Source organism: the organism of the source record quoted next, unplaced genomic scaffold (assembly GCF_019419815.1).
Source record: "Pyrus x bretschneideri cultivar Hongxiangsu unplaced genomic scaffold, Pyrus_bretschneideri_v1 Contig10, whole genome shotgun sequence".
Classification (NCBI taxonomy): domain Eukaryota; kingdom Viridiplantae; phylum Streptophyta; class Magnoliopsida; order Rosales; family Rosaceae; genus Pyrus; species Pyrus x bretschneideri.
In genome coordinates, this window is record NW_025999391.1 from 8,610,220 (window position 1) to 8,624,084 (window position 13,865).

The following is a 13,865-nucleotide window of genomic DNA, read 5'->3' on the forward strand; positions in this document are numbered from 1 at the left end:
CCCATGATCTTAAGCCACTGAACCCTTAAGACAACATCATAACCACCACGTGTAATAGCATACCTCTATACTCATGAATTTTAATAGGAGCTTGAGATAATGTACCCAGTGTAGCCGTCTTACCACCATCAACAATCTTGACATTGAAGACATGACTTGTGTCCAAATGGCTCCTAAGTCTTTTAACCTATCCCAAATCTATAAAATTATGTGAACTCCTTAAGTCTATTAAGCTTGTGACAAGACAATTCTTGATAAATCCAGAAACCTTCATGATATTTATAGATGGAGGTGCTGGAGTCCCAAATAGTGCACAGGCAGTGATCTCAGGTTCTCCCTCATCTAAATCATTCTCTACTTCATTCTCCTTACCCTCTACATAGTCTTGCACATAAAATAATAACAATTGTTTCTTTTTACAACTATGGCCTCTAACATGTTTTTCTTTACAGTGAAAATAAAGACCATTCTTTCTACAATGTTCTACTTTTTCTGGTGTTAATCTACTCACTTTATTTGAATCTTGATCTATTCTCAGCGATAGTATTAGTGTTCACAATTTGCAAAGGTGGTTTAAAATTAGGCTGAATCACAAGAGGTTTATAGGAAGATTTCACCTTGAGATCAGTAAGCTTGGAACGATTTGTTGGGCAAAAGTAGTAGTTTCAAGAACATCTTTAGGCTTCAAGAGTTTCACATCATGTCTGAGTTCTGCTTCAATCCTCTGATGAAACAAGACTTAAGAAGTGATGGGTTGATATCCCTGGTACGATTTGCTAGAAGCCTGAATTCGTTCACATAGTCTCAAAGAGTACCCACTTGTCGCAATGTCTCAGCTGAGTCTTCTAATTCAGAGGGACCAAATTCTTGACATAGCACCTTTGTGAATTCTTCCCAACGGGGGTAGTTTGGCAAGCATCACGCCCATTGAAACCACCGTAAAGTTTCCCTTTCCATGTGGAAAGACGCCAATTTTACCTTCTTCGAATCCTCAATGTTGTTGAAGAGCTCAAATTAATGCTAAGCCTTAATAATCCACCCTAATGGATCATCACCATCATTGAATCGAGGAAAATCCATCTTTAAGATAATCCATCCTAATGGCCACAATCTTGATTCTTGAAAGTGGGAACCGAATTAAGATTCATTCCTTCTGGCATCTGTGGATTCAATGGAGTTGCCTTTGAAGATTCTCCAATAGATCCTCCATTGCCGCGCGCCATGAGTGACTGCAATTGAATAAGAATCAATTCTTGGGTCATCTTGAATTCAGAGCGCAATTCATCCTAGGAAACTTCACTCGTCAAATTAGAAACCCTTGTTTTCATGTTTTTCGACCACGGTTGACGCGTCATACAACAGAGAAGGATTGAGAGGATCGAACGACTGTCTGATACCAATCTTAGAACCTAGCTCCAAATCTTCAATGGCTGTACAGAGACAGAAGAACAATACTATTTCATTGACTGTTAAAATTCTCTTACAGGCTACTATTTTTAGGATATTTCCAACTCTAACAACCTTCTAACTGACTAGTAATCAGCTACCGTACACTTGGAACTGTAAGACGATGCCAACCGACAGTATCCTAACAATATCTGTACTGTTTTGTTTTTTCCACCAATTGGCAATTACTAGTGCAAATATAAGCTTGGGTTTCTTCACTACATGTAAAAGCTGGAAAGAAAAGTATAATGAAAAAGGAAACTGAATGTCAGTTGACCTTGTGGAAACATAAGTTTACTCTAGGGACAGTGAACTCAACATGTCGTGCCAATGACCGCTTAGTCTAGGGACACTTGGTCTCCACTTTATTGGAGTTCAGTCTTTGTAGGACTGCTCCTTCCAAAGCGAAACACCCTACTCTTTCAGAAGAAGTCGAGCATCTCATCTAGTGCTTAGCTCCTACGGTGCCATTCAATTACAAATATTTCATGGACCTCGGGACTGAAAATATTACGAAATTAGATGAACATAAAACTAGTGATCAGCGACTCCTGGACTGCCGGTTGACGGATAACCATCACATCTGAACATAATAAACGGCTGTCTAACAAGATATTCCTACATTTGAAGAATTGAAACATAATGTTCTGCAGCCACACAGATGGTACATGAGAGCAAATATCAAACCCCAAGAAAGAAAATAAGAGAAAATAAGGAACATAAGTAAGAAACGACATCCTTAACCAGCTATAATATCAGATTTTAGAACCGACAGTCTCCGCTGCAGGGCCAACGCATCCCCATTGGAATTCTTTGTCATCGGTTCTTTTAGCTCCATAACCTGATGGCTCTTCGTATCCATTGGTTGGAAGCTCTGAATGGCCTCGTTGCCGATGCTATGTCTCTCTGTTTGTAGGAGGATTCACTGATGGGGCATAATGGGTGTCTGGCTGATGGTACTCACCGTGTCCATATGCTGTTGGCTGAGACTCTGCAGAAGGGCCTTCGACCCCCTGCTGCCCTACATAACCTGCTTGGTAATAACCAGGATGTGGTTGGCCTGTGCTGCCTGGTTGAGTGCATTATCCAGCTTGAGGGCTGGCCGTTGGCTGGCTGTAAGGAACTTGTTAAGCAGCCAAAGACTGGGTACTTTGGGAAGCAGTTGCATCCCTGATGGATGGCACCGCAGGCGGTCCATACCCTGAAGTTGCATATTGTTGCTGGTAATCAGATACTGGAGCTTGGCCTCCATAACTTGGTGGCTGTTGAGCATATGCCCGATCATAACCGAGGCTGGCAACATTAGGTGTTTGATTGTAGTTGTAGCCAGGATTTTGATGTTTTCCATGGTAATTGTATCCACTACTGTCCTGAGGTGGTTGAGAGGTGACTACTTGGTTTGACTGGTCCCAACCTTGAAGATAAAGTTTTATATACCTTAAACTTCAATTCCTGTAATTCTGTCCATTGAAGTAATCTTGTTATGGAGTTGCTCAAGCACCACTTCAGCAGCAGACGGGTTTATATGTGCCGATTGCTTTGCCATTCCAGCAGCCTGAAAGTTATTCAAAATGAGACGTAAGTCCTAGTCCTGAATTTTTTATTTTTTTATTTTCCGAGAGTGAATGGTTATTAATTGCCAAGTGACCTTTAACAGACCTTCAAAACGCTAGTACAGAGGCCTAACAATTTCTGCGCTAGTTGTAACTCCTCCTACTCAGTTCCTATAGCAGAAGTACTTGTATTATTAAGCATCAAACTATTGGTTGATGGCACCTCTCTCTCTCTCTCTCTCTCTCTCTCTCTCTCACACACACACACACACACACAAAAGACAACACTAACCTTTAGTTTTGCACCCAATCGTTGCTCCTCATCAAAATCGACATAAGGGTTCCTCCCACAGGAAGCACGAAAACGAGCATGCTCTTCCTTGACACGTGAAAGAATTAACTTCTGTCAGACAGAGCTTATCGCTAAGTTCTTCATTGTGTACTTTTAACCTTGTGATTTTCTAGGCAAAACCCACTCATATTGAAATGGAATAGAATGATGGTAAGATAAAACAGAACTTGAGCTTAGCACTTCATTAACAATTTGGTAATATCTTGCCTTCATTTTTGCATGATGATATGATGAATTCGCTGGTGCAGTTTTTGCTAACCAGAAAGCTTATCCACTTTTCCTTCAAGTTCCATAACCTTCATTTTATGATTTACATTCTCCACCTACACTAAATGTAGTAAGCAAAACAATAAAAAGGATCAACATTCACTTTAAGAAATAATATATCAAAAACAGCCTCAACCTTCAGCATTTCATTTTCGGTTTTAAGTAACTGATCTCGCTGCTTAAGTTTTTCCAAAGCAATTTGCACAGCTATGAGTTCAGCCTGTTTTCGGTCAATTTCCTCAAGCCACCTGGAATATCAGCATGCAGAAACTTAGACATATGAATGATAGAACAATTACTAACTTGATTCAGAAGTTTTGAGGTAATAGTTGCTCACCCTTGTCCTTCCTGAATGAATTCACTCAGTTGTTTTTCAGCTTAGCTACCTCTTGCTCCTGAATGAAAGACAAAAACCAAATATAAGAAAACACAAAACAAAAGTATCTATCCGAGTATCAGTATCAAAGCTGAATACCTTTTGTTGAGATTCCACCCTATGAAGCTGAGCCTTCTCCGTCATTTTCTGCACTTGTTGATAATCCAATAGTGAGTAGCATTAACAAAAGGGATAAAGGTGAGATGAGCAGCATAGTAGTTTACATAAAGTCCCAGAGGCAAGTGAAGATTCGTATACATTTTTTCTTTTTCAATCCTATTTTCTGGGTACTTGCAGTATCATGTACGAACACACAGTATCCTTTTAGAGGAACAGTAATATAGCTCTGTTATATTGTGCACGATACAATATCAATGACATTATTAGTTAGGATAACAGCTTGGAACTGTATAACATACCACTATTCATATCCAATTGACCCCAGTAAATCCCAAATCACATCATGTGTCATGCTTTCAGCAGCAGATAATCTGGCATTCAAAGCAAATATCTGCACCACACGAAAAAGGATAAATATAATCAATTTGTAGTAAAAGAACGTGTAAACAGCTCATAGGAACCAAGTAGGACATTAAAGGCCTACCTCTTTTTGTCAACTGAATGCTAAGGATTCAAGCTCTTCCATGTGCACCCTTGCAGCTGTAAGGTCCTCATCCTTCTCAGATTTTATCTGCTGTGCCACGCCCAAACCAATGCACTTAAATGGGAAACAGAGCCTCTAGGCTTTGTGGCATGTTTCTCTGACTTGCTTAATGAAGAACTTGTGGCTGAAAGATTAAGCACTGCAGAGAAAGAACATAAAGAAGACGCACAGGTTTTTGGTTGAATTTTGGAGTGGGCCGAATGTGGTGTAGGGGTATGTGGCCGTTGGGTTGTGGGTGTCCAGTTGGTACTAGCCCAATAATTTCGAGTGCAGGATCTGAGGACGAACTTTTGTTTCAAGAGGCAAGAGTAATAGGTCAGAAATGGAAAATTTTACTCATCAAAAATAACTTGGCGTGACAAAAAAATTCAGGTGGTGGAAATGTCTTTAGCATCTATACCCTTGATAATTCAAAGAATACCCTAAAACACACACATTTGGTAGAACATAACGTAGTTTATTATTAATGTAGGGTCACAAGTATGGAAAACATGTACAGCCAAAGGTTTTCAAAATAGTATAATCTGGGTCTTTGCGGAACAATTTGTGAAAAGGAGTATCATAATTCAAAACTTTAGAAGGATGGCGGTTAAGTAAATATAATGCAATGTGAAAGGACAAGTATCTACTGTTTATTTATTATCTCCTCCATTCTTCTATAGTCAGAATCAATATGTTGAGCCAAGACGGAAACTCATTCAAATATAAGAGTAAGAGTTGCCAGATATACAAACCTATTTAGAAAAACAGTCACTACATCGATAATCACAGAAAGAGACAATGCCACTCTAGGACAAAAAGGAACAACAGGAGATTGATTATAAAGTAAAGATAGTATTACAAAAATATCAAGACTCATCTGCTCTTTGTGGATCCAGGTATGTATCTTGAAGAGAAAAGCCTTGAGTTGGTAGAGAAGTCTTCTAGCTTACCGAACACAATGGTCAATAATTTATAGAAGCTACAAATTATTATCATCATCACTGTAATCAGAAGCATTTTCATTAGTATCAGACCCACTACCAAAGTTGACGTTTTCGGTTTCAACCCTGCTGTTATCTGAGATTTGGCCATCTTTTAGAGCATACTTCAAGTCATCTAGAATATAAGGTTCTACTAATTTCCAGAACCAGGTAGAACTACTTCCCAGAAAACCTATCCAAAACACTCTCCCTTTCCTCTTCACCTTGCAATCCAGGGACTTTGCCTTTAAGGATTTGACAATCTTCTCAATACCCTCCTCACTACCCTTTATCTTCAACAATACGTCTCCCGATGAAGTCTTGTGGCCCCCGTACATGTACCAGTATGCAAGCGCACATGGTGACAACCATCGATGGATTAGCTTTGGTATCATTCTTCGGCCTTTTGGCCAAAACTGCTCCGCATAGAAAGCAAAATACGAATGTGAGATGGTTGAGAACTTATATGGTATGTCCTCTGTACTCTCACTGGACTTGCAAGAAGGATGTAGCCACTCATGGTATTGATCAAATATATGCCTCTTTAACAAAGAATGTGTGCTAGAATTCTCACTGAACTCAAACCGGATCATGTGATTTTTCCAGTCTTCATCAGATTCGATCTGCAAACCACCCAACAAAAGACCTACTAGAATCTCTCGTTGTTCTTTGCTCAGCTTCAGGCTTACAGGTTTCTTGACCACCTTTCTGCTCAAGCTCAAGATATAATCAATATTTTCCATCAATGGTGGTTCAACGTCATACTTCTTCTGGCACATCAGGTCAAATATGTTTTCTGCCTTGACATAATCTCCAGATGACAGGTATCCACTTAATATGGTGTTGCAGGACCGAGCGTTAACACCGATTGCAGCATCACTCTGCATTAAGCCAAAGATCTCCTCAGCTCTAGCAAGATTACCAACTTTCACCAAAGAATCCAAGTATATAGAACAAATAGTACGGCTGGGTCGGCATCTCTCAAGGCACTGGGAGAAGGCTGATTCCAGTTTGTCATGTAAGCCTAAGTTGAAGTACATGTTCATTAGATCAATATAAGACGGCATGAAATTCTTCAAACCAGTGTTGATGAATTCTGTCATGAGGGACTCGACACGTTCAACTTCTTGAGCCTTACATAAGACCTCTATGACTTTATGATATGCGACAGCATTGGACGAACCCAACTGCTCTTGCATCTCCCTGAATATCTCTAGGGCTCTCAAAGGCACTCCAGCCCTTGAATAGGCTTCCATTTTATAAACATATGCCTGAGGTGGGAGACCAACTTCAAGATCGCAAAGTCTGAGCCAAGTACTTTCTGCTCCCTCCACGTCCCCCTCTTTTGAGCAAGCTCTCAAGAGAGACACAAGCACATCTCTGCCCTCCTCAATTCCAGCCTGTTGCATTTCTTTTCTTAACAATGCCACCCTCTCTTTATCTATTGTATCCTGATAGCTATGTAGCCAAATTAATCCACTATAAATATCCTTGTGAATTTCGAGTCCAGTTGTTACCAAATTATGAAAAATAAACTCAGCCTGTTTAAGGTAGTGTTTCGAAGAGGTTCCAGGTTGGCTGACAAGGGCTTTGAAGAGAGAATTGTGCAAGTGAAGCCGGGGCTGATAACCTCCTAGCTGAATCATACGATTGTAAATGCCACATGCTTCCTCCAAGCAACCTTGAACCGGGGCACTGAGATATGCTACAACCAATATATGAAATGTAGATTCGCTAGGAACACGCCCCTGATTAATTGTATCATCAAATATATCCCTACATTTCGAGAATTTTCGCTCCTTACCCATGTAATCCGCTAACTTAGTAGCAAGAGCAAAATCAAAACGATACCAGTGTTGTTGCATCATCCATTTGTAAACCTACAGACATTTTCAATAAACTTTACTAAGTCCGCCAAATGCTCATATAATTATTAATTTTACAAAGGTTCGTAACGACATTGCCAAAATCACAGTCATTGTTCAATCAAAGCACACACATTGCAAATATCAACGAACTGAAAGCGCACATAAAGACTGAAACTTTAGTTAGTTTACCCGAAACCCGACATCATTTTCCCGAATCCGCATACAATGCACGGCAACATAAGTGGCATCTTCTTGCCTTATCCACTTCTTCTGCGCATTGAGTATACGACTCAAGGTACCGGCCTTATGCGCCGGCAGTTCCTTACACAGCCACGCCAGCTTCGACCTCCGCCACTGCTCCGGGAGCTCCTCCAGCTCTGAAACCTCAAGCTTCGGCGCCCCCAGGTGCTTCAAGTCGGCGGAAGCAAAGCACTTCTCAACATCGAAAACCTCGCTCTGCGCGACATTGCTCAAATCCCAATTCTCCTCTGGGTCCGAGGCCTTGCCTGCAACGTGTTCAACGGAAGTACTGGAAGAAGGAAGGGCGTGGAACCGGCAGGGTTTGGTGGTGGAGAGCGGAAAACTGGATATGTGCCTGGAGAATGGGTGGGTAGGAGGGTGGTGGTGTTGGTTGTGAGAGAGACAGAGAGTGAGGGAGCGGAGGAGAGAGAGAGGAGGGAAGAGTGAAGAGCGCATGGAGAGGAGATTAGGGTTAGAGAAACAGAGAGTGGAGAAGAAGGAGGAGGAGTGGATTAGAGAGAGAGTGGAGGGTGAGAACTCTGGAGCTCTGCACAGAAGCATGGCTTGTTTCTGATAGGGGTTCTTGGAGCTGGGGATTTCGAGTTTCAGAGGGTTTTATTTCCGTAATTAGATTGGAAATAAAGGGGCCAAGTATTGGGCTTCACTTGTACATAAAGCCCACCATTCCCAAATTCACCAATTTTACTTGGGTTAATTTCACTTTTCACCGTCAAGTACAAAAATGAGAATGCCGCTCTTGTCATATAAATTAATAGTTCAATTGTCGATTAACATTCTATTAGACCAACTTCAACCCTTGAAGTAAGTCTTAAAATTTCTTTTTATTCGTCCCATATCATTTCAATTCTTGTGTTAAAATGGTGTTAAGTGTTAGAACTCAAAAAGAAATAAATGCCAAAATTTAGGCCAAAGGTAGTGATGGAACCACAAATTAGAGTGAAAACAAGCATTTGAAGCCCACCACCAGGCCGCCTGGACGCACGCACGCCAAGCCTAGCAGACGAAACGGCCCCACCCATGTGGGCTTGTCACCCACTTGTCTCCTTACATTGGTGAGCCTAACAGCTCTTTTTCTGATCATCTGGCCAGATTCAAATGGGCTATTAGTTGATCCAACGGTCCACTTTCAAACTTTATTTTAGTTTTATATTTATATGTTTATTTAATCCAACGGTTGAGATCGAATATAATCAAATCTAGCAGCCCAAATTTAAATCCAACAGCTAAAATAATTTAAAAAAAAAAAATTAACTCAAAAATTCACCCAAAAACTCTATAAATACATATGTATTTGTTCAAACATCCACACAAAACTTACTTTTCTCCTACAATTCTTCCAATTTTTCTTTCTACCATCTTCCAAAATCATGTGTTTGTTCTTGTGTTTTGTGTTTATACATCTCTATCATATGTTTCGTTTTCTTCCATAGTGTTTCATGAGTTTCATGTGTCAATTTAGTGATTTTTCAATGTTTATCAGAATTTAAATATTTTTAGGTTAAAATATTCATAAAATTAATTTATAATAGTCCACATAATATTTTTTTTAAATAGCCTAAATTCATTCTTTAATAATCTGGAGGGTAAAAATTTAGCCCAAAAGGGTTGGATACAAAAAAACTGTTTCTGGGTTAAAACCTAAATTTTATGGGCTAAAAATTTTAGGTTTTAACCCAAAGGTTGGAGATGATCTTATAGTTTTTTTTTTCCCTTAAAACCATTATTAAAATTGGTATTTAATCTGAAATTGCCATGAATATTTAGGAGAAAAAAATTTAATTTTAATTTTTGGTGAGCAATGAAGAATTATCGTTTATACTTGATATATGTTTTGTTTTGAGTTAGAACTTCACCTTTCCTCACCAAGATCATAAAATATAATATGCTTATGATAGAAGCATATTTGTGCGACTTTATTATCTTATTTATTTGTATTTATTTAGTTAATCTCTGTTTGTTATAGTATTTTATGTTATTTTCATTTTATTGTAGGTTCAGTTGGTAAAGTTGATAATTGGAGATTAAAGAGCAAATAGAAGTGTTGGACTTGGATTGGATAGCTAAGATGCGCATGCTGCACAAGGTGTAACATCCCACATCGCCCAAGGGAGTGATCCTTAAATGTATATTCCCTTCCCTACCTAGCACAAGGCATTTTGGGAGCTTATTGGCCTCGAGTTCCATTGGAACTCCGAAGTTAAGCGAGTAGCGCGCGAGAGCATTCCTAGGATGGGTGACCCATCGGGAAGTTCTCGTGTGAGTTCCCAGAAACAAAACCGTGATGGCGTGGTCGGGGCCCAAAGTGGACAATATCGTGCTACGGTGGAGTCGGACTTAGAAAATGGTCCCCCCAGGCAGGGATGTGACAATTTGGTATCAAAGCCTAACCCCCCTAAGGGGGGTGGATTGTCACATCCTACATCGCCCAGGAGAGTGATCCTTAAATGTATATTCTCATCCCTACCTAACACGAGGCCTTTTGGGAGCTCACTGGCTTTGGGTTCCATAGGAACTCCGAAGTTAAGCGAGAAGGTGGCTAGAGCACTCCCATGATGGGTGACCCATCGAGAAGTTCTCGTGTGAGTTCTCAGAAATAAAACCGTGAGGGTGTGGTTGGGGCCCAAAGCGGACAATATCGTGTTACGGTGGAGTCGAGCCCGGGAAGTGGTCCCGCCCGGGCTGGGATGTGATAATTTGGTATCAGAGCCTAACCCTGGCGGTGGTGTGCTGACGAGGACGTCGGGCCCCTAAGGGGGGTGGATTGTAACATCCTACATCGCCCAAGGAAGTGATCCTTAAATGTATATTCTCATCCCTACCTAGCACGAGGCCTTTTGGGAGCTCACTGGCTTCGGGTTCGGTTGGAACTCCGAAGTTAAGCGAGTAGCGCGCGAGAACATTCCCAAGATGGGTGACCCATCGGAAAGTTCTCGTGTGAGTTCCCAGAAATAAAACTGTGAGGGCGTGGTCAGGGCCCAAAGCGGACAATATCGTGCTACGATGGAGTTAGGCCCGAGAAGTGGTCCTCCCGGGCCGGGGACATCCCAGGCCCACTCCACCACCGTAACACGATATTGTCCGCTTTGGGCCCCGACCACACCCACACAGTTTTGTTTCCCAGAGGGACATCCCGAGCCCGCTCCACCACCGTAGCATGATATTGTCCGCTTTGGGCCCCGACCATGCCCTCACGGTTTTGTTTCTGGGAACTCACACGAGAACTCCCAAGATGGGTGACCCATCAGGAAGTTCTCGTGTGAGTTCCCAGAAACAAAACCGTGAGGGCGTGGTCGGGGCCCAAAGCAGACAATATCATGCTACGGTGGTGGAGCGAGCCCGGGATGTCCCCACCTGGGCCGGAATGTGACAAATTGGTATCAGAGCCTAACCCTGGTCGCGTGTGTGCCGACGAGGAAGTCGGGCCCCTAAGGAGGGTTGGATTGTGACATCCCACATCGCCCAAGGGAGTGATCCTTATATGTATATTCCCATCCCTACCTAGCACGAGGCATTTTGGGAGCTCATTGGCTTTGGGTTCCATGGGAACTCCGAAGTTAAGCGAGTAGTGCACGAGAGCATTCCCAGGATGGGTGACCTATCAAGAAGTTCTCGTGTGAGTTCCCAGAAACAAAACCGTGAGGACGTGGTCGGGGCCCAAAACGGACAATATCGTGTTAGGATGGTGGAGCAAGCATGGGAAGTGGTCCCCCAGGCCGGGATGTGACACAAGAGCTGGATGTTTTGGAGTTTAAATGGTGTTACACATGTGCCAAAATTTGGAAGAATTGAACTTGAAGCTTGAAAGACAAGAAGTTGCATGAAGAGGAGTCTTAGTTGAAGTGAAACACTACCAAAAGATAAGCAGTTGTTGTGCACTTTATCATATCATATCTCCAACTGAATGAAAGAGTCCTAATGAGCTTTAAATACTCTTCAATTGGTTTACTAGGTCTCGTTTGGTAACTCAGACTGTACTAACTATTTCAGTCGGTTAGGATAAATAGTCACCAGATAGTACTAACTAAATTAATCAGGCCACTACTACAAAATTAGCTTAACGTGTCCAAGAGTGGTACAGTTTTATACTATTATTATCAGGTAAAATATTCTGACAACATGTTTAAATAGTATCGGATAACAAAGTACTACTGTCGCTTATATTCGACATTAGTTCACTACTTTCCGACAAGAATAATGAAGCAGGCCTTTAACTTTTCCATATTTATTTTTTAAATATATTTAACCAATTCTGGTTGTTATATCAGACATGAGTAAGTAATGTGTCAGATTATATTATATTATTTCAAATTTTTATACTAACTCTAGCAATTATATACGACACAAATATTTAGACATTTTTATACTAACTCTGGTGGTTATATCCAACGCAAATACTTTCAAATGTTTTATTCTACCTCTATCGGATTATATTATATTGTTTTCAAATACTTTTTAAATATTTATGTTTTGTTAATTACATTCAAAGGCAACAACAGAAGCACATCCCCTTCGACCCTAAGACCAAGATGTCTCATACAAAAGCACTTCACCATCAAGCTGAGAATATGGTCAATTAAATATATTCGTTAAACTTAACATATTTAATATAACACAAATATTTATTTATGTTTTTTTTTTTTGCTATAATTGGTATGAATGTGACAGCCCGTCCCAAATTATTTGTATTGTAGGTGTGAAAAGACTAAAATACCCTTGGACATTAATTAGTGTTGTGGGGTGCTGTTTAGTTGTTGTTTTTGGTTGTTAACTCACCTAGGACCACACACCCACACACACACACCCGTGGACCTTTCTCTCTCTTCTTTCTCTCGGATTTTCTTCCATTTCCTTTGAAAGTGTACGGACGAACTTCAAAACCAACCTTTCACGCACGGATCGATGTCTAGAAGGTAAGATTCGAACTCCTTCCAAGCTCTTGAGTTCATCCATACCATTTGTGAAACTTGAAACCTTCGAAAACCTCGAGAACCCTAACACCAGTTTTCATGCACTGTTCATGCACACGTGATCGTGAAGTTTTTAGGAGTTTTTAAGGTCACAAGGAGCTTTAGGAGGTCCTCACGAAGCTCGGAGAAGAAAGTTGAAGCATTTTGGACGTCGAGAAGCCCAGTTTCAGTGAGTTGTAGGTTTGGCCGGAATATCATGGGTTTTTCCAACAAGATTCTGTTGGTTTTAGGTCTTCAAAGTGGTAAGGTTTTGTTCTACTCGTTGTAAGCTTCAATTTGGTACCAATTTCATAGAATTTGGTTAAGAAATGAAGAAGATATGAAGTTTTGAAAATTTTCCAGTTTTCAGCGAGAATTCGAGTTACAAACGGTGGCCCTGACGGTGGTGGACGGCAGCGGCCGGTGAGACTCATCGGAGAAGACGGCGAATATTCCGTCAACTCTGATGGAATATTCCTAACGACAGTTAACAGCGTCAGGTTAATTTTAACGGAATATGCTTGCTTTTAGACAGATTATTCCCTAGCGCCGTTAAGGATTCCATCCGTGTGCCAGGCACGTGCCTGCGCGTGGCCGATGCATCTGGCAGTGCCTTGGCCAGCTCATGGGGGCGCGTGAGACGTCAGAAAATTATTTTAAAAATATGGGGATGTTCGTGAGGTTGAGTAGATCCTGTTGGTGTATTCACACACGCCATTTGAGCATTGTATGAGAAGTTATTACCTAGTTTTGGTTATGCGCTTTAAATTAACGTGTTTATAGTTGTTTCGCATATAGGTGAGACCTATCCCAAGGACGAGCCTAGTCACTCGAGACAAGGGGGTTACGACCCTTCCACATATCAGTGAGTGGGCTTTTGGTTTTCCGTATATACCTATATACTTGTGTTTTTTCCCAGAAAATGAAATGGAATGTTTATATGTTTTAAATGCTATGCATAGTCTTTGCCTATTTTAATTATGCATTAATAGTTGCATATATTTATGATTGGTGTTGCGGACGCACAGGTAAGTGCCAAGTAAGTTATGGTTTATGATTGTGAATTAGAGGTTATGTGAGATGCATAAAGAGCTCATAACCTGCACCCCTGGTGCTAGTGCTCCCGCCCAGAATAGGGCATAGTCTTTCACGTGATGTTCACCTCCCCCA

The 13,865-nt window shown here is 41.0% G+C and overlaps 1 protein-coding gene across 1 annotated transcript; it reads right to left on the reverse strand.

The window, feature by feature from the left end:
* Positions 1 to 5,268: 5,268 nt before the first annotated feature.
* Positions 5,269 to 8,332, reverse strand: LOC103968009 (pentatricopeptide repeat-containing protein At2g15820, chloroplastic). Its single transcript, XM_018642273.2, has 2 exons — positions 7,678 to 8,332; positions 5,269 to 7,500 (listed from the first exon to the last, which is right to left on the reverse strand). Exons 1-2 carry the CDS (start codon positions 8,287 to 8,289, stop codon positions 5,620 to 5,622), a joined length of 2,493 nt encoding a protein of 830 aa, XP_018497789.2. The 5' UTR covers positions 8,290 to 8,332; the 3' UTR covers positions 5,269 to 5,619.
* Positions 8,333 to 13,865: the final 5,533 nt, after the last annotated feature.